The sequence below is a fragment of the Bacillus rossius genome, chromosome 12 (assembly GCF_032445375.1).
Source record: "Bacillus rossius redtenbacheri isolate Brsri chromosome 12, Brsri_v3, whole genome shotgun sequence".
Taxonomy (NCBI): domain Eukaryota; kingdom Metazoa; phylum Arthropoda; class Insecta; order Phasmatodea; family Bacillidae; genus Bacillus; species Bacillus rossius.
In genome coordinates, this window is record NC_086339.1 from 43,106,807 (window position 1) to 43,129,133 (window position 22,327).

Consider the following 22,327-nt stretch of genomic DNA (forward strand, 5'->3'; position numbering starts at 1 on the left):
TTACATGAAATTACTGCCTCAAACTTAGTAAGAAAATCACATCCTAAAATAAGACCACGGATTGGTGTCTCTACCAGTCCTACTGGGTGATGATAAAAAAATTGGCCTAATTTAAAACCCAGCATAACCATGTGATTCAAGTGGTGGGTTTGTGCAGACACCCCTGCTACAACTCTATGTTCTGCTGGTTTCCAAAAACGTTTAGGAATTAACTTACTATCCACTAAAGATACAGCAGCGCCGCTATCTATAAAAACGGGGATCTCTGTCCCAAAAATCTTAGTTTTTAGACTGAACACCCCATCGCACTTAAAAAGGGACATTGTGTTTTTACAGAATGCATTCCTAGTCTGTGCATAACTTTTCCTGCCTAGTTTCCCTGTTTTCTGCATATTTGGCTGTGAGCGACAGTTCCACTGAATGTGTCCCGGCTTGTTGCATTTAAAACAGATGGGTCTACCATCAAAGGTCCTCTGGGGTCTAGCAAAGGTTCTAGAACCGGGCTCTTGGGTTGTGTCTCTAGGTGTACTGTTGTGTTTCTGTTGGTTAGGTTGTTGGAAGTGTTTATTAAAATTATTTCTATTTTCTCCACTAGGTTTGAAGTTTTGTAAGTGTATGGGCTGAACTCTTAAAATTTCCATTTCTTCACGCAGTTGCTTTAACTGTTTCCCCAACTCCATTAGTCTATTTTCTACTTTTGAATCCATTGTGTCTGCCTCCCTGATATTTCGAACAGGAACTTGTTCTGGTTTTACAGCCCCACTTCCCTTTAACCTATCATGACTCTTCGCATAGTATAGGCCTGCCTCAATGTTTCTTAAATTTCCTAGCAACTGGTCTACTGTGTTGTTAGGAAACAGCATAACTTTCTCCACAATATCCGGTCGTAAGCCTCTTAATAAATATCTCACTTTATTGGCTTCTGGAATTTTGGGGTCAAGCCGATTACAAAGGTGAAGAACGTCGTAAATAAAAGATTCAAATGGTTCCTCCCCACCCTGTACTCTTGATTGCAGTCTTATTTCCAGGTCTTCTACCTGACCTACACGAATAAAAGCAGCTTTTAAAGCAGTGGCTAATTCATCAAAAGTTTTCAAATTTTCCAATGTTGACTAATAACTGTCATACCAGCGGCTAGCTGGTCCCTTGAGAAATGTGGGTAAATACGCAATACATTTTTGGTCATTCCAGCCATTGACCTTGGCTGCTCTCCTAAACTGTTTTATAAACTCATCGACATCTTCTATTTGTCTCCCCCAAAAATAGCTAGGTTCCACAAAAAATTTTCCTGCCTCCATTGTGTCGTGGTGGTCTCCTCTAGGTGCTGAGTTTAACAAATGCAATTTTTCTTGTATCTTTACCAGGGGCTCCTCATCTGAACTACTATTTCCACAAATATCAAGTATCCCTGTCTTGTCGTCAGTACATAGGCTAAGAGTGTATTGATAAGACATGCCCAAACATAAAAAAAATAAACAGAATACTCAGTGTGTGGACATACTTAAACTATAAAAAAATAATCATGCTCCTGATAATCATTCAGCCTCCTACCTAACCTGGCTTAAAAAAAATCTTAAATCAACTGCTTACAATTACACACACAATACAGAAAATCAATTGAAATACTAAAGGGCAATTTAAAAAAAAGTACTTAACTTAATTAAAAATGCTTAACTCTATAACAAGACCATTTCATTTCTACACTTATTCAGAATACATGTAAGTAGGCTTTCTGTCTCCACTCCTCTAATTAAAACCTGAAAATGGAAGGTATGCAAATTAAAACTCCCGAATATGTTGTTCCTTGCTGATAAACATAAACACTTATCTCAAACACTGGCTGAAAAAAAAAAGAAAATGATTACCATTACAAAATAGGCCATTACTAAAACCAAATTTAAAAAAAAAATTAATAATAATCACTCATGCTTAAAACATTTATAAATAACCTGGCTGTGCCTCGTGACCCCTGAAACAGATATGGTTAAAACCAAACATCACCATTACACCAAACAAATTTAAAAAAATAACACACACCCTACAATTAGACATACCCTAGCCTCACACCATTTGTCGCAAAGGCCCTCGGTCTCCGACAGGATCTTCACGAATGTCACTCAAAATAAAAAGTAATAGAATAACATCTTAAGATTTCAAAATAAACATTAGGAGGGTGGGGGGTGGGGGTGGTAGCAGTAGAGCTGGTACAGGGATTGTCTAACCTCCTTAGGACAGGGGGTGTAGGGTGTTGACTGAAAGAAAAAAAAAGTATTATTTATCCCACATCGTTTCAGGTTTTATTTCCGGTAAACGATGACCAACACAAAAGTAAATAATTAACTAATTAAATAAATAAATAAAGTCAATAATGTCAAAATACTCTGGTAAGAAACAAAAAAATATTAAATACTCCTTTGACTTAAATAAACAATAATTTATCCTCTTCTTAGAACGAGTATTACTTTTTTAAAATAACATGATTATTCTTAACGCACACCTCGACCCATCCTTAAGCTAAAATTAACGAAAGAAATTTTACATTACTGGATACCACAAACTGCCTGCAATCCTGGAAATTATCAAAACGTTAAGTCATTCTAACACAATTTTAAAATACGCCCACAGATGTTACAAGAGGTGAAGTAAAATTACGAGTTCGCCATTACTTACAACACCTTCGAACGGCAGCACGCAGCTACCCGCCAAGCCGGGGCTCCGACAGACCTCCAACAACTCTCCGAGAAGAACCACCCCGGGCGCACCCAGGGTGGACCCCTTTATTACATTCACTTCACAACGTCATCACGTCGAGAACACTCCACGCGAAAACAAAAATCCCGGCCGCGATTTCACAACACAACCGCCATTCCGCCAACCGATGCTATCCCCCCCCTCCACCGGTCATGCCAGACTCGCACTTCTGCCACCTGCCGGGCGAGCATGGTTCTCTTTTTCGCCCGTCATAGGGATGACGCGTCATCGGTATGACGCTTCGCTACTAAAAGCGAGCATGGATCTTTTTTCGCCTTCTGGAAGACGCCTTAGCTACGACATACCCGTCATAGGTAAGGCGGGATTGTTTGCCCGTCGTAAGGCCGTCATAGCCGTCATAACCCCGTCATACAGCCGACTACATGTGTAACTTTCATTTAATACTGGGAAATAATTCTTTTAAATGAGTTAAATAATATGTTTTCGTGAAATTTAAGGTTTTGCCATAATTATATTTACTCAGAAATTACGTATGTGAGTTATACGATGTATCTAAAAAAAGGGTTATGTTTTTCTCTGTCTGAACAAACTTCGAAACAACTTGTTTCCGATAATAATCACGCCGCATAAATAAATACTTAGTTTCTATGTTTCGTGTGAATAAGACACATTGATTCTTTTTTCTCGTTATTTTTAACTGCACAATACTCAGTTAACCAAAATATATCATACCTACTAAGAAAACTGCCAATCTGCCTACTTTTGTCATATCACTTAATAAAAAAATAAAGGTCAGGACGAAATAACGTAATATTTCAACTAGATAGAAGATAACATCACATTGGTTAATTATTCTGTATAAAAGTTAAGTGTAAAACACCTATACGCGTGTGGCTTATTAAACTTCTAAAAACAACTCATTTCCCCTTCAGCTTCCATACGTGTAATAAAAAAAAATCACTTGTAAAAATAAAATACATGCATTGATAAGGTTGAAAATACACAAGAATGCCGCTGATAAATACACAGTAGTCTGATGGTTATTTTAAACCTTCGTTTTATCGCATTTTAAACACAAAGCATTTCCTCCAAACATTTAGTGACTTTTAGGTTAGGCCTACTCCCCAACCTCGTTGGTGGCTAGGTTTGCTCCTGCTGTATCGCATATTGAAACGTATTTTATTCACCTAAGATTCGCTCGAATACTTTCAGTATGATAAAATGGTAACAATGTAGGAATAATAGTGTTTCACGTAGAGTTGAGAGGTTTCGTGTTTATAGTTCATACGAAAATCGTAATTTGTGAGAGGAGTGGCTTATGTGAAAAGAAAGTAATTAATTCCGTTAAAGGGTATTTTTAGTTCCTATACTCTTCTGGTAGTTATAAAATGCAGACACAATATTGTCAACTACAGTTTACGTAATAAATTATATTCAGGCATTTAATTAACAACACCGACTTTGTGTTATATTGTTTCAAGCTTGCAAGATGCTAAATAAATATTATCAGCGTATTCACCCAATACATATGCTACGGTACAAAATAGTGTGAATAAAACTTGTAGTGCACTAGAAAATATGCTATAAACAAGTCTAAGTATAATGTAATTAAATATAACAGTAGTATTTTTTGAACAGTGGGACGTATAGCCCACCGAGTTGTTTCGGTACCTTCAAATCGGCAAATGAACTTTAACGGTGACGAAAATTACCAAATAATGATTAAATCAGGTCTAGTATTGTAATGTTTCACGTCGAATCACAAAAGTGTTTTGAAATTCTTTTTTCATCGTATGATTTAAAGTAATAATAACTGACCATTGAAAACAATATTAATAATAACGGGCAACACATTTCACAAGATCGCTAAATAATATTTTCATATTAAAAACTACAAACTTTCACAGTTTCTAATGCACTCCTTAACCTTCTTATATACTATTTAATAATTATAACCGACTTTGCTATGTAAAATTATTTTATTATATTTTGAGACTGAGACGTGACGGGTGTTTTACTGAGCAAAAAATAGTCTGTAAAACTTATATTTACGGAACGCCAACAGGCGTACAATGAAAATGATATAAATATTGAATATAGTTGTGGAAAATATATAATTCGATAGTCACATCATGCCTAAGTTTTACGAATGTCCACAATCTTGTTTTCGTGTAGGTAGTTTTCTATTGGCTGTAAATTGCTAGCAGATACACCAACTGCCAAATAAAACACATCCTTTCTGTAAATTCACTGCCAACCTCTGCATATAATCGATTGCCAAGCCGTCGTAGGTAAGGCGCCTTAGCGATGACGGGAGAGATATGACGATGGGATCCGTGCTCGCATTTTCACGCGGCCATCATAACTCCGCCGTCATACCGGCGACGCGTCGTCGCTATGACGGTGGCGAGGAAAAGAACCATGCTCGAGGGGCTGGTGGCGACACAAACACCAGCGCGTCACGCGCACGAACAGCAACGCAGCGAAACCAACCAGGGCGGCCAACACTCCCGGAGATTCCAGGACAGGATGACGCAACCGCCCGCGCAGCTGGCCAGGCTCTCGGGCGGCGAAACTCGCCACCGTCCCAGAAAATCAGAGAGCGTTAGCAATCTACCGCGCCAGGAAAACAAAAGTCAATGCCCGAGTGTCGCAAACAAGTGTCAGGAACTCACGCGGGCTCACAAAGCACTACATGCGCAAAGCCAAGTTCAAAAAACCCTACACGTAAAATTTTACCGCGTGACATCATCTACATTAAAAATACCCTTCACGAAATGTGTTTTTTTAACATATTATATAGTTGTCCTTTATAAAAAGTAATATTGCAATGGTTGCCAATATACGCCATGATATTAACATAAATATATGTTTATCAATGAAAGTCCTGAATTAACCTATTCTATATTTAATCAAATATCATATTTGAGAATGTCATAAATTGGTCACATGTTACCACAAAAAGGAACTTTTTTTGTTAAAAATTAAAATGAAGTTATTGAAATAATTTTTTCGATATATTTCTAATTAATTAAATAATTGAAAAATGGTTACAAACCATTGCATTTAAATACGGCTGTACACTAAAACAATTTTTTTTATTTTAACAAATGATACTTAATATTTATTTTTCAATGAAGAAATAAAATACACAAAAAATCAAATATTTTAAAATTATTTTGTAAAAAATTACACCAAAAACGTTTTTAAACATTACAAACAATTTATATATGTAGAATATGAAACCACACAATAATACAATTAATTGGTTTTTTAAGCCTTTACAATTAATTTCAGGATTAAAAAATTCGAGATTATGGGTCCATTTAAAACGCTTATGTCGTTAATTTTATAAAAAATATTACTTAAAAATTAAAAAAATAAACAAAAAATTATCCTCTCGTTTAGCTTTTGTCTAAAATAAAAATTTGTTGCCAAAGTAGTATATATTGGCCAGACTGAGGACAGACTACAGGTTCTGAATTGTGGATTGTCGCCATCTTTGATTGTAAAGTCACGGTGACACATATTAGATGACCTGTGCCTTTGACCTTTACCCTCAAATTATATCAAAATTTTCCAAAAATTACTGAAAAATTGTCAAAAATTCCAGTTTGTTTGTTTGTTTTTTCTTTTTTCTTTTTGGAAAATATTATTGCCAATAAACCTCCAAAAATTTGAAAAGAAAACAATATGTATATTTAGATTGATAAATTCCCGTTTCGAGAGAAAATTTCCCGTTTAATTCCTCAAAAATTGGTATTTCGAAAAACCTCGAAAGGCCTTTGCCTTACAAAGAAACAAAATTTCCCAAAGAAGCTTAAAACCCCCGGCTACAAGACGCCCTAAGCCTCCGTGGTCATGACCTCAACTATTAGATTTTGACGACAGCCATCTTGAGTAACGATATTTCCCATGGCAATAACGTTAATGTCACCACGTATGGAATATTCCTAATTATTATCATATATATTTTTTTAATTGAAAATTTATATAAAAAATAATTAATCAACTTGTATTAAAATATTGTTAAAAAAACGTACTTATGGCATGCCGTCAACGGTTCGAACTCGGCGAGGTTATTCTATTAAAAATGGCGACGGATCCTTCCTTCACTGAAGCCACAAGTCAACTGGCCTCCCACCACTAATAACAAGATATATATCGCCAATAAGTATGACGTCATGTACGTCATCTGGTTTTCTTCTGTTGTAGGCCGCAATCTTGTAGTTGTCTGCTAGAGTACATTGCCACCATTTTAGTTTAATTTTTACCCACTACAGAACAGAAATCATTAATTTTTACTTTTGCACTTGCCATCTTGAAAGTTGGATGACATCTTGGAAATCCGAAAATATTAAGCTTGGTATTCGAGAGAAAATATAAAAATTAACAAAAAAAACACTCATTAATATAATGATTGATTCTATCGATGTCTATCCTTGGTTAGATACTTGATCAATGCAAAAATAATTATTTTATACAATAGTATAATTATTAAATAAGTCATGTTCAATATCCTAAGAGCAATTACGGTATGTACCAGACGATATGACCGCCATTTTGGAAATTTGTATTTATTGACCAAAAAATTCATTATTTAAATAACGAATGTTGTGATATTTTTGTAATTTTGTTTGATACTCGACCAGTAATAACGGTACCTTAAGGTTCAAATAAATTTTAAATTCTGTTTTCCATTACCTTTCGTGGAGTTTATTAATCAACTCTACGAAAAACAACTCTGGACAAGATACCTTTCCGTAGAACAAAAAATGTCAACACGCTGCCTAAAATGGAATCTTATTATTTTTCTATGCATGTAATGCATTAAAACCAGTTCATTTAAAATGTTATACGTATATACCAAATGTCTTCGGACCACAATACCAGGTCATTAACAACGTCAGACGTATAGGCCAAAAAACCAAAAAACCTTCTCCGAAAGCTTATATACTATATTTAAACCAGTCCATACGAAGTCTTTGAACAGTCAGACATAAGGATGTGAGAAAATCAATCACACGCATTTAGACCAACGGAACATGCTTTACGCTTACTAAAAGACCAAGCCTACCTTAAAAATGTTTAATCAAGACAAAAAGGATTTTAAACAGTAATTATTCAGATCTACTACTTATATGATTACACACAATTAACGAAACGACACACATTAACAAAAATAACAGAACACTAAAAATACATATTAAACTAATATTACACAGTACACACAGTAAAAACAGTACACCCACAGAACACACAGTACACACACAGTAAACACAGTGCACAAACAGTAAACACAATAGACGCACAGTACACACACTAAGTACACACGTTACTCATTCCGTTCCCACACAGTACACACACAGTACACATAGTACATGCAATGGACAAAAATGACACACACAGGACACACAATCCACAAAAATACAGACATTGGATACACAATTGATACACAATAAACACACAGGAACACATTTGACAACAGTATACACACAGGTCACACACAGGACACACATTGGACACACAGTACACACACAGGAAATGCAATAACACACAATAGACTCAAAGTACACACACTGGAAACACAATGAACGCACAGTACACACGATAAACACAAAGTACACACACAATGAACACACATGTGTCCACAATAAACACACAGTAGACACTTAGAACATGAGTAGTATAGAAAAGGGGCTTCGAGCCCTGGCTTTGGCTGGAAGATTGAGGATTTTTGACGCCATCTTTGATTGTAACGTCACTGTGGCCATCTTGGACTCGAAGTTATTCAAAAATTGACTCTAAAATGACTACAAATGACTCAAAATTCCTACAAGCATCCCTATTTTGAGGGGGAAAAAATCCTTTTTGAGGGAAAAATTCCAGTTTCATTCCTCGAAGATTCAAAAATTCGGAATGCAATAAACTTCAAAAGACTTTAGCTTCAGAAAGAACTGAAATTCACCAAATAGGATTAAATTCGTCAACGACAAGCCCTACTAAGCCTGTGACGGGCCTCATGGATAAACATGACCATTAAATTCAAATTCACAAACTTAAATTTTGTACAACGAATATATTTCTTCAGTCCATTTATAACAAATCGTAAATTGCACTATAAATTTTAATTTCAGCCTTAAAGCCTAAAATAATTTATCACTGCATGGTTATATATTAACCTGCTAGAGTAATTTGAATTAGTGAGCACGAATCAATTAACCAGCAACGGCGAAAGAATTATAACCAAAATTTTATTTTTTTAATAAACCCACTGCTGTTTTGAATGCAGCGGTTGCCTAGAAGAATAATTACATAGAAGTACACATACAGTCGTATTAAAGAGTGATTTTTTATTATTGTTAATTTATGAAAAAATAAGTAAAGTGACCCGAAATAATACTGAACAATGAAGGATGTAGAAGCTTCGAGTGATGACTCGCACTTTCATCACTCTAGTTGATTATGGCGAAGAGTCAAGGAAGTCTGTGCTGTTCTGACATTCTTACCAGACAGTTTGTTACGTATGCCGACGCCATCACCTCACTAGCGTTCCAACAAGCTTGCCACTCCCACGCGAGGTTTCAATGATCATTTGCAGGTGCCTGTCTCCATGTCTCATTCGACAACTTCTGTCTCTAGCCTCGAGAATTTTTTTTTGCGGTTGACGTGCTTGAATTTAGGTACTTTTTACTAGAGGTACGTGAATAAGTTTAAATTAATATGCATTGGAAGATATTTTTCTACATGAGTTAAGAATAATACATAGATGCTGCAATGTCCGAGATAGGTATCGAACACATGTTCCTCACAATATGGTGTACTCCAGCAGGGTGTGGCTCCTGGTAGCATGTACTGAACATAAAATGTCAGATCCATGATGGTTGACAAGGTCAAGGTCAATTTTCAAGGTCAAGGGTAAATTTCAAGTTCTAGGTCAAATTTCAAGGTCAAGGTCAAAGTTCAAGGTCAAGGTCAAAGTTCAAGATCAAAGTCAAAGTACAAGCTCAAGGTCAAAGTTCAAGGTCAAGGTCAAAGTTCAAGGTCAAGGTCAAAGTTCAAGGTCAAGGTCAAAGTACCAGGTCAAGGTCAAATTTCAAGGCCAAGGTCAAAGTTTCAGGTTAAGGACAAAGTTCAAGGTCAAGGCCAAATTTCAAGGTCAAGGTCAAATTTCAAGGCCAAATTTCAAGGTCAAAGTCAAAGTCAAATTTCAAGGTCATGGTAAAATTTCAAGTTCAAGGTCAAATTTCAAGGTCAAGGTCAAATTTAAAGTTCAAGGTCAAAGTTCAAGGTTAAGGTCAAAGTACCAGGTCAAGGTCAAAGTTCAAGGTCAAGGTCATATTTCAAGGCCAAGGTCAAAGTTCCAGGTCAAGGTCAAAATTCAAGGTCAATGTCAAATGTAAAGGTCAAGGTCAAATTTCAAGGTCAAGGTCAAAGTTCAAGGTCAAGATCAAATTTCAAGATCAAGGTCAAATTTCAAGGTCAAGGTCAAAGGTGTGGTGACCAGATAATTATACTAACATGTCATCAGCACACTCTAGCAGACGAAAACAAGATGGTGATCTCCAGCGGGTGATTTAAAGATGGCGGAAATTACGAAACACGCATTATTTATATAATCCAAGATGGCGACCATAACGATCAGTGCAATAGAGGTTTTAATTTTTTTATTATTTATTTCGATTAGTTAATTTTTAAAATGATTTTTAAAAAAATTCCCGGATCTCTAGTTAAATAATTGCGGATTTTAAAGATGGTGACCGTAACGATAATTGCAACGGTGACCTCATAATCTATGATGGTGGTTCTGTCTCGAACAGACAGTGCTATATTACTTAAAATTAAAAAGAATTGAAGTTCGAATATGCATGTTATTTTTTATATACCTTATTTAATTCTCAGTCTAGTAAATGTCTCGATAGCCGAGCGGTTAAAGGCGTATGTCTTCCAACCTAGCGATCAGAGCTGCGCTGGTTCGAATCACAGCGCTTCCAACGTATTTTGCATAAAAAATTAAAATTAATATGTCGATAAGGTTCATAATAGCTATGGTAGGTAATTGAACATCGACCTTATGTGATGAGACAGAGGGACGCTGGTGCTATCTAGGAAAAAACAACTGAATAAAGTCGACGGTATCCAAGATGGCGGCCTCCAGTGGAACAGAAAAAAAAATCAAGATCGACGCGGTCGCTATCTAGGAACAATCAACAGAAACAAAGTCGACGGTATCCAAGATGGCGGCCTCCAGTGGAACAGAAAAATTCAAGAGCGATGCTGGCGCTATCTAGGAACAAACAACAGAAACAAAGTCGACGGTATCCAAGATGACGGCCTCCAGCGGAACAGAAAAAATCAATATGGAGACCTATTCGAAAATTTCATCATAATGAGTGGGGCGCTCGATTTAAAGATGGCGGATTCAAGATGGCCGCCGTGATCTACTTGTCCCGTTACGGTGTGTCCCGTTACGTTGTGTACCGTTACGCTTATCCAAGATGACTGCCGTGACGTCACAATCCAATATGGCGGACCGACAATCACAATCCACGCGCCGGCGCCAGATCTCGACATACTATCATATACTACTAGCTGCAGAGCGTGGCCTTCCTCACTCCTGAGGACCGCGTGGTCGTGGTGCTGGCCAACACGTGAGTACTCCTGGCACCCTGACTGTGTTGCCACGTGTGTCTGATGATGTGCCTCCGGGCTCCGTGAGGGTGCAGCTAGACGTGGCGGGAGACAGCGAGCTGCAGAGCGTGGCCTTCCTCACTCCTGAGGACCGCGTGGTCGTGGTGCTGGCCAACACGTGAGTACTCCTGGCACCCTGACAGTGTTGCCACGTGTGTCTGATGATGTGCCTCCGGGCTCCGTGAGGGTGCAGCTATACGTGGCGGGAGACAGCGAGCTGCAGAGCGTGGCCTTCCTCACTCCTGAGGACCGCGTGGTTATGGTTCTGGCCAACACGTGAGTACTCCCTGGCACCCTGACAGTGTTGCCACGTGTGTCTGATGATGTGCCGCCGGCGATAATTGAGTGACATGAATGTAAGACTAAAGAAGCCCAAATATTTCTTTCTTATAACGTCACAATTGCACTGACTTCTAACAAAATATAAATATGTATATTAGTATTGGTTTTGTTAAACATTTTAATAACTATCATGTGTATAAAAAGGTCGTTATAATTGTCGCACTATATAATTGGTCGTAGATCCCCCTGGTAAACTTGCAACCATTAAAATAGTCAAACTCTAATGTAGTGAATCGATGTCATATGTAACTACTTTCCAACTAAATGGTTCATAAACAATTTAAATAAACGTAATTTTTGTAACTTTATGTATTATTATAAAAAAACGATTAATTAGTTTTTAAACAAACTTTAGCTAATTAAAAAAAACAGTATGATTCTATGATGGTTGTGTTCATACCAAATTTTTTATTGTAGAAAAAATTATTTTGAACAATAGCATGATAATTTACATTTCAATAATTATATAATCTCTATGCCACCTTGGGAAAATTAATTGTATTTTTAATTTATAAAAATTCGATCAATTTCTATATTCTAACTAATTATTAATTCGTTCAGAAAGCTATTTGATAATGTATACTTTTCTAGAGATATATGTTAAGAATAATAATAAATATATTTTTATATATTGAAATTGGAATGATTCAATTATTTACACATATCATTTCAGCATGTACATTGTTGCTTGTTTATTTGCTGAAATTTACAATGATATTCACGTGTACTGACATACATTTTATCGTTACTAACCTAACTTGTAACTACATAAGTATTATTGCTTCTTAGATTTTATTTCAATATTTCTTAAAATTTTATTCACCAAAATACACAAATTTTTATGTTACAAAATTGATTTATCTCCCATGAAAAGTACAATTATATGTAATCAACATGATCGACATTCTATAAAATCCCGGAGCTTTCTTAAATATTACGAAGTATCTCTTATAAGAGGACTATATTTAATAAGGAAATAAACTTTAAAATAATACAATGTTCACATAATTTTAAGTGAACATTTGAAAAATGTCTAAAAATAAACCATCAAAAATTAAATATTTCTGATCAAATGCAATTTTTTTTCTAGTTATAGGGCTTGTGGAAATCACATAAGATATTCGTCAATTTTAAAAATTGTTACATAAAATTAAAGAGTATCATTATTTATTTAACAAAAAATTTACATTATTTTGAAAACCAGCAAAAAAAACAGACTTCATTTCGTGGCGTAATTATAATTTACATATTTCTTGAGTCTTGGCAGTCTTTTACCATTATAAGAACCTGTACTTTACTTACATTTGTTGTACGATACTTTCAACTTACAAACATTATATTTTTTAAACTGAAAACTGTCATCCAGTCAAACAAAATTCTAACTTATGAAACAGAACTTTTGGAAATGAAACATACCGGAGTGATCATATATCTTTCATGACGTTCACGTCTATAAATTAATGATTAAACATCCTTAAACCTCTTGTAGGGATAGAAAGGTATTTATTTTAAAGCTGCTAAATCTTGGCTACTTACCAAGTGCCTCCGCCCTCAGAACTAACTTCAAAATTTTCACCACAACGGCCAATACGTATGTCCGTCTCAAGAACCAAAATTAGAAAAAGGATAAACGTGGTCCGGCCAGGCAACAGTTCTCGCCAGTAGAAAGCACTGCTGCAGCAGCTAGGAAACCGCCCGACGAGACCTGCGCGGCAAGCCTTGCAGCGCAGTGTCCGTCGCTGACAGGCTTTGGCGGCCATTGGTTGGAGTTGTTTGGTTTCCTGTTTGTAGCTGCTTCAAATGGAATATTTCACCGACGTTTCGGTTTGACGTTGCAGTCGCAATTATCATATTGCCTGAGTGTCACAAGAATATACATTAAGTTTTCAAGTGGAACGTTTTTCAACGGAAGACGTCATAACATGATGCACGAGTTTTCACCAATATTCCCGCCAGGATATAAACTGTTCGAAGTACCACAAAATACCATTTACGATCCAGTCGTCGTAAAGTGCGCACACGAAGTCCTAGTCAGGAACGTTCACCAGCGAGAATGCTGCCCTTGAAGCGATGAGCATAAAGTTCGTGGCACCGAACAGTTATAAAAGAAACCGCATTGATGTGCATAAGAACGGTTCTATACTAGATGTTGGTGCATTATTACCTGACAGTATAATGTTTTTTCTTAGTATTGGACAAGTGGCGAATAAATATGGTAGACTAAATCCTCAATGTGTAAGGTCCGGATATTTTTGATTACATCATTACGAAAATGGAACTGCACGAGTACCTGTCTTCTGACTCGGGTCGTACGCACTACCATCAGAAGTACTCATTGCTGTACAGCATTAGGATATCTGTACTTTACCTTCGCAGTCATTTCTACGTAGCCTATACTATAAGGCACACTGAAAAAAGCAGATGGCACGCATCCGACAACGACGACAATTTCATGCAACGGTATTCTTTACCTTATCAAGAGCATTTCATATGTACTCACTGGCGTCGAGGTAGACCAGTCGACAGATGTGGGCATAACATCTGAGTAGTATGTAAATGGGGCTCCTGGCACTGGGTCGGGGGCGAGGAGCCGGGAGCCGAGCCACATCTCTGAATGTGACGTCATGGCGGCCATCTTGGATGAGTGTGATCTTGACCTTTGACCTTGAAATATACACGGGTGCATGTTGCCACACGTTGGTCCGGCATCGTGACGAAATAGGGTCGTGGCTATAGCAGTTTCTGCAAGCATGCCCATTCGCTGTAAATCTGTTAAATTTTCGTTGTGTTTCTGGTGAATGCTAACATTTTACTCTCACTTTTCTAAAAAAAATATATATTTAATACCACATTACGCAGGAGATGATAATTCCGGTCTTTAGGGAATCATCACAGGTTCAACGTTGAGGAATTTACATGTGACGCTTTTGGAACTCCTGTAGTTCAGCTAGCCCTAACAAATCATTTCTACCATCATGTTGAACAGATTATAGTTATATTTTAAAGAGGGAAAACTGTTTACTGTTTCCCTGTTCTTATATTTGTTACGCTGGAATATTTTAAAGAATTTAAAGTTAAATTCCGTGTTCGATTTTAGTATTATAAGATTATTTGCAACATGAGAACACACGAATTGAGGTTAAATGTTCACAATTACTGGAGAGTTGTTGAAGCCTCGCTCACATTTTTATTTAATTTAATGGTGATTACATATAATTATTTTTGGAGGGATAAGAGATCCAATTACTTATGCGTGAAACTGTTAAAAATCGTCCAATCAAGCTAATGGTAGCCATTTATATCGTGCCTTCAATCAAACTTATGAGTATTTATATTGTTTACTCCATTAGTAACTATGGGAATATAAACTTTATTCTTCTTTCATACATGAACATATATAAAAGCGATCAACCCGGTGGTTTGTTTTAAATTTATTTTCAAATTGTGGCTTCTGCTGCATCCTCAAATAGCAGATTCTTTTAAAAAAAAACACAGTAAAAAAATATGAAGTGTAAATATGGTTTGATTTCAATGGTATTAAAACAATAATACATAAAATACAGACATATTACAAAACAAGAATTTGATTAAATACAAACATTCTATTAATACTAATTTATAATTTAATAACACATAAGCACTTTTAGTGTATTTATTATTTATAATTTAATTAAGTTAAAAACAATAAATATAGGAAAAAATATGTTTAGTTCAATTAGTTAAAACATATTAGTAAACCTGTCAACTTTATAATATTCAACAATAAAACTGCTTGCAGGCATTACAAAATGTGCAAGTATACATTTATAAGTCTAATTTTATTAAATTGACGATCATAAACTTAACAGATGATAAAATGTAAGATATAAAAGCATAATAATAACATTATTTTTGGATTCATAATGACAAACAATTGTTTTATTTGTACAAAACTCCAGTCTGGTTTCATTTAAATTAAACTCCCTATATTTTGTATGAATGCACACATAATATTCACTTTCTGCATCAACAAAATTTTTCGTTTGATATTCAAAAAAATAAATCTACAATCACATTAATAGTTCAACTTACAAATAAGCTAATTGGTTTACCAATATATCTCTATAATATAGTACAACACACTTTCAATTATTTATTATATTACTTATATGCATAAAAATTAATAATGACAACTGTAAAAAAAAACTAAACTGCTGGAATAACAATTTTGACAACATTTAGTTAACATTTAAACATTGAGATAGCGTAGAACTCATCGTACCTTACAGACACAATAAATTGTTATCCTACATATATTCTATGCCATGTTAAATAAAAGAATTTGGTGAAGAAATTTTTAATTTAAAACATAAAATTTTAAATCAGCTTATAGGAAGAATTTACAGACTGAATACTGTCGTTTGGTCAAAAACTAATACACATTCATATACTTAGTGTTATATTATGTTTTCCAATATTTTCAGATTTTTTTTTTAATGTATCTATTCGACTAAAATTTTTTAGTTTGAATAATTTTTTTTAAAGATAGCGTTGCGTTCGAAATGCTTTAGAGAAACAACAGAATGCAAAAATATATTTTAGATGGCAAGTTTGTTTCAATACAATTTTCTAGGTTAATAATTAAATGTATTTTTAGGTTACGATTATACCTATTTATGACTATTGAAGTTTACAAAATGTATTTTAGTATAGTTTCGCTACCACAAAGTTTAATTTAGCATATCAATACCCTTAGTATATCTCCAGATGTTCACTAGTTAGTTAGTTCAGTCAGAGAACACAATTTTTTAACTTACTAACTCTTAGGTCACGAGTGTTCTGAAATTTAGTATTAGACTATACAAATTTTAATAAAAGATTTCACTTCAGAAGTTTAAGTGCTGCACGATTACACACGTAAGCAGCCTTATTTAACATCAATATGTAAATCGCAATTCAGATACCTCGAAATAACTTTTTATTGCTACGGCGTTTATTAAGTTTACAACTAGAAGTATAGGTCTATAACATAGTTGCAGTTACAGAGCTATTACGTATTTTATGTTCTTCGTTGTCACTGCTACTTACAATTACGTAAGGAATGCTTTAGCTATTTCATTTAGCTTTACTAGAAAATAGTATTTATCTGCCTTGTGCGATGGATGCTTTAAATTTGTTAACTAATACACTGATTGGTTGTAGTCACAAGTAGTGTATAATAGGGGCTCCTGGAACTGGGTTCTGGGTGAGGATTGGGATTGTTTACATTTTTTTCCTCCGACATTAAGTCCTGCAATGGCGTTAAATGACTAATTCTCAGCTCCAATTGGTTTATACTAGACAGAGACCAGCCAGATCCTTTACTGTCATAGTCTTCCTCTTCTTGACACAGTTTCTGGACACCGTGTTAAACAGACTGCTTCACATCGTCAGAAGTGTAAATTACAGCAGCCAATGTCTTGAAAGCGCTCTTCTTCACTTTGTCCTCGAATGGATATGGCTTACCATATACACAGTCCAACCACAAGTTATATTTCCAAGGACCGTTGCTGATTGATTATGTTCTGCCTGATGTCGTCAAGAAAAGTACAAATGTATTTCGACTCACTAAACGTATTTATATAATAGTAGTCTTTCAATGTTCCACGAAATGAAGACTGTGCCAAGTAGAACCCATAATCATTCACATGTAATGCACCGAACACAGTATTTTGTTTAGTTTCATGTCCAGACGACATAGCAATCGGTTGCTACACATCTGTTTTTTTTTGTACGCTCACGAGCCTTCAACCTAAACCAAGGAGTAGAAAATTCTGCTGGTAGTTCAATAGTAGGCACATGGACTTCAACTTTACGGTTTTTAGCATGTTTTCGCAAATTATCAATTAAAGTAAACCAAACATGCCATTCATCGCAGCGAAAAGCATTCTTCGTACATTTACTCCGCTCATGTCTCCGTATATCATGAGCAAATGCAAACGTCATATTGCAGTAGCCGCAAGGATGTCTAGTCATTGAAGACGAACCTGGACCAGATGCTGATGTTACTGCAGTTGTACCAGATCCTGGTGTACACTTATGAACATCAATCATTCGCTGTTGTATAGAAAACTTTAGTTTCTGCCGCGCATTTGCATGTCTTCAAGTGAGTTTCAAATTAAAATTTCTTGTAAAATTCTTGCGAAACTTTTAACAGCCAAACATTTTACGAGAAAGATTCATAGCGCATTCTCTCTTCTCATGTCGCCGAGCATTCCTACTGTTTGAGAAAATCTTGTTGCAGTAACGCCATCGATGCTCGTTAGTTGTTGTTGAATCCCCAGCAATTAAAGTCTCCATCAAGGGCGAAATGACGTTCATCGTGGTTTCCTGTGCAGCCAGCACTGAAGTCATTAAGTTGTCTTCTGCTGGTGGTACCATGACTGTTGAAGTTTCCTCTAATGTTATCGTTGATGTTGCCAACGGGATCTGGGTCACAATCGTCGCTGAAGTCTGGGTTCCCGTAGACGATGGTACAACGTCCATCGAGTACAAAGTTAAAGACAGTCAAGATGTCATTGATTTTACCCTTAATATGGACGTATCTAGTCGTTGGCATTTTAAAGTACAAAAACTGGACTTTTTCCTTCAAAACGGGAATTTTGCCTTTGCAATCAGGAAAGTTTTAGGAATTTTGAGTCATTTTGAGTCGATTTGAGTCATTTTATAGTTATTTTTTAGTGCATGATGGCCGCTGTAACGTCAGATGGTGGTCCCAAGAGCCCATATTATACACTTTTATATATCCTGTTTCACATGGCGTCACTTACACTATAAACATTTCTTAACTTAATCTATTCAAAAAAAATTGTTTTAATGTTGTCCTCTTATTGGATGGCTGTTAACGTTGATATACGTTACCAGGCGTAGCAGACCAGAACACACACATAAAAATTAAATTAAAATTACCAAAAATTTTAAAATAAAGTTGTTTGAGAATAGAAAATTCTATCTTAAAGAGTGCATTGTTTCGTTGGTAAATATATTATTTCCTCCTGGTGGGATCCAGACATTTGGATTGCAGCAGAATATGCGTAGACCTAGTTTTTTAGTGTCATAGACATGAACACAAACTCAAACATCAATATGATATAAGAAACCAGCAGTTAGTTTTCTGTATTAACATAAACAAAAATAGTTTGTACTAGACAACTGGTTCTACCTTCTGAACGAATTGGGCTGGTGGCTCTAACAGTTTCTGCATGCATGCGCATTGGACTTTAAAACGGTAAAATTTTCGTGGTATTAAGCGCCCTTGTTTCATTGCATTTCTGGTGCATACTAAAATTTTCCCCCCCTCTCCACAAAGTGCCTAAAGGAAGATAACCTGCAAAAAAATCGCAGGCGATGATACTTCCTGTCTTGAGGAAATTTTCACAGGTTCAGCGTTGAGGTATTTCTATGCGACTCTTTCGATACTCCGTCTGTTCGGCTAGCCTTGAGAAATCGATAGAACCATTTTGATAAACACATTAAAGTTACTTTTTATGAAGGGTACTAATTACTTTTCGTATATTTATCGCTTTCGGAATTATTTTAAAGAATTTTACGTTAAATGACGTGCCGATTTTTCGTATTGTAAGATTATTTGCAACATGAGCACACACGAATTTGCTCGTTGCTGAAGATAGATGATTACACATCACTGGATAGTGCTATAAAAACTCGCTCAGATTTTTATTTGTTTGATTGTGATGGAATATATTTATAAATAGTGGCGTTATTAATCGAGGGATAAGGGATCCAGTTACTTAAGCGTAGAATGGTTTTAAAACATGCAATCCCAGCTAATGGTAGGCATCCAATCGCGACTTCGATCCTAATTAATAATATTTATATTGCTCACTCCATTAGTAACTATGGGAACATAAACTGTTTTCTTATTTCAAACATGAATAGAGGTAGGCGTATTTGGGTTTTATCAACGCTCTGCTTCTTTTACCTTTGCGATCAAATTGTTGATTTAGGAGCTACATAAATTGGACGATACATTAAAAAAAACCATGTGCATTAAATCATAGTACGAAGATTTAATATAATTTAATTTCAATGGTGTTAATACCTTTAATACATGAGATTTCGCTATAAATATATGTTTCTACTTTTTCAATGGTAAGTCATCAACTTGTTGATTAGTTAAATATTAATTTGATATATTGTATTTAACTCATTTAAAGTATTTAAGTGTATATAATACGGTGCATGTATGAAAACTTGGTACTTGTCATAGATTTAAAGTTTTGTAGAGCGACACAGAATGAAGGGAATATGATGAGGAGGCTAACACCGGTTAATACTGTAATTGAAAATCTTTTTAACTTTCCACACATATTCCTTGCTCGCTTATATTACAGCCATGCCTGCTATTCCGTGGCTTGAATAACCGGTATTACAGTCGTCACCATTACTATCACTATCACTGTCACTACACACGTCCTTGCCCACTCATAAAGGGACAAAATTCAATGACAGAACGAGCATTTTATTCGGAGCACCTTGTTTCAAGCTTATTCACGTGGTCGCAGTATTATTGCAAGTCATGTGCTCTCATACCATTATACCTTTTTTCACTGTCTTTTTTTCATGTAGCTGACAAAACTATTTGCGTGTGATGCAAATTAGCCTTTTGATTTTGCCAAAATATATTTGGCAGGGCTAAATACCTGGTGAAAAAAAAATGTTGGGGGGGGGGAAGGTCAAATAGTTTGTTGTACCTTTACAATTTCATTCAATAAATACATGTGTTTGTTTTGGCCTCTGCTCGTAATGCCGTATAGTTTAGGCTTGGGTAAGATATCTGCAAATTTCATGGCATACTTCCGCAACCATTATTTCATGTCATGTTTTGTAATTTTAATATGATTATTTTTATATTGTGATTTAAGTCAATGTCTAAAACAAAAATACTATTAGCAGAAATATTGTGTATAAGAATGTTTTACCCACGTTTCCGAGTGTTTTCAGTAGATGTTTTGATGGTAGTCTCCTGTATGTGGTAGAGACTTCAACATCACTATAGTCATTATAAACCAACACCATATTCACCTGCAGTGTGAGCAATCATAAGACATCGTCCTAAAGAAACATATGTTGTTAGGCAGTGAGCTGAGTCATCACTTCAAGATTTTTGTTGTTAATTCGACGAAAAATATTTAATTCGTCCATATAGACAACATACTGAATTTAGTTTTTAAGACTCCTTATATTTCTTAAATCTCGATTCGTTTTTTTCTAATATCCAACTAATCAATTTCTTCACATGCTGGAATTTTGTTTAAAAAAAATGTTAAAAGGAATTTAACTCTTATTAAAGTTTGGATGAAACCTTTTTTTAGCCTTGAAAACTAATATCCTGTTGCAGTTCTTTTCATAAATATCCTTGGGGATGTTATTAAAATGTAACACAGTAATCATACGACGTACTGCTTCATTGAAATAATCTGAATCTTATTTACACGACATTAAAAGTTTATTATCGGGTGTAAGATATGATATATTTCTACAGGTTCTGATTCTTTTTGCTTTCTCTTTTATTCTGTCCGCTGCACTTCGACACGCTTAAGGCTGCAGCTGTGCGAATGTGCACTTTTTCCTCGGAGTCGATGGTGACAGGTGTATTCTCACACAATAACATTATTGTAGTCGTTTATAAACGATTGAAAAGCAGTTAATTTTAAACAATTTTACTATGGTTTAATGTAATTATATTAATTTAATTGTATAATTGATATTACTTTGATTAGGTAATATTTTATGTTTTACAATCTAATGTCCTCGTAGTATCTCCTACAGACTAATTGAACGTGTCGTTTGTAACCAGGCTAAGTTTATAAATTGCATTTTCAGTTATCAAATAGTTGTCAAATACTTAATTACTTACAAAAGTGTGTATTTAATTACACAATTAGTGTCATAAAGTTTATTTCAGTGTAAAGTATGTTATTTTAATAATATTTTATTTTTTAATTGCTAATATAAATTTGTAAGACACTTTTAAATGGTCGGAAAAAATTAACAGCATACCTAGTACCATAAAAATATATATTTTTATTTTTTTTCACCTATGTCTCTCATTTTGGCGGATAATTATTTATCCAATAGGCATAATAAATTTTTTAATGAAACAACTGTTGACCCATGAGAGTATTGACATTTTAAATACAGAAGACGACATTCAGTTTAGTCTCTCGCAAGACATCGCACGGCCTCCGTGGCCGACACCAGCTGTCCCGCGCTTAACAGTGCCTTATCTCACGAGCGAGATCCCCCCCCCCCTACCCAACCACCGGCAGACGACCTTCCTAGCGGCCTTCTTATCGCGTGGGTAACCCCCTCCCTCCTCCAAGAGTTCCAGCGGCCATCTACCTTCGGCCCTCGAAACTTGTGTAAAACAGACGTGCGTAGTTATAAGTCTCTCGGGAAAAAACAGTGTGTGCTCACTGCTTGTCTGACCAGTTAAGTGTTTACTAAATTCCCCCAATAGGTAATATAGATATAGTGGTCCTTTCGGACATCGTTTCTTTGTTTGTCTCTCTGCGCCTATGTGCGCCGCCATATTATGCTC

General features: G+C 35.5%; 1 protein-coding gene across 1 annotated transcript in view; it reads left to right on the forward strand.

Moving 5' to 3' along the window:
- Positions 1 to 11,683, forward strand: part of LOC134537971 (uncharacterized) — a 99,650-nt gene extending 87,967 nt beyond the window's left edge. The window contains exons 5-6 of the mRNA XM_063378990.1: positions 11,439 to 11,521; positions 11,590 to 11,683. Of these exons, the coding sequence (XP_063235060.1) occupies positions 11,439 to 11,521; positions 11,590 to 11,683 (177 nt within the window). The remainder of the gene's footprint in view (positions 1 to 11,438; positions 11,522 to 11,589) is intronic.
- Positions 11,684 to 22,327: the final 10,644 nt, after the last annotated feature.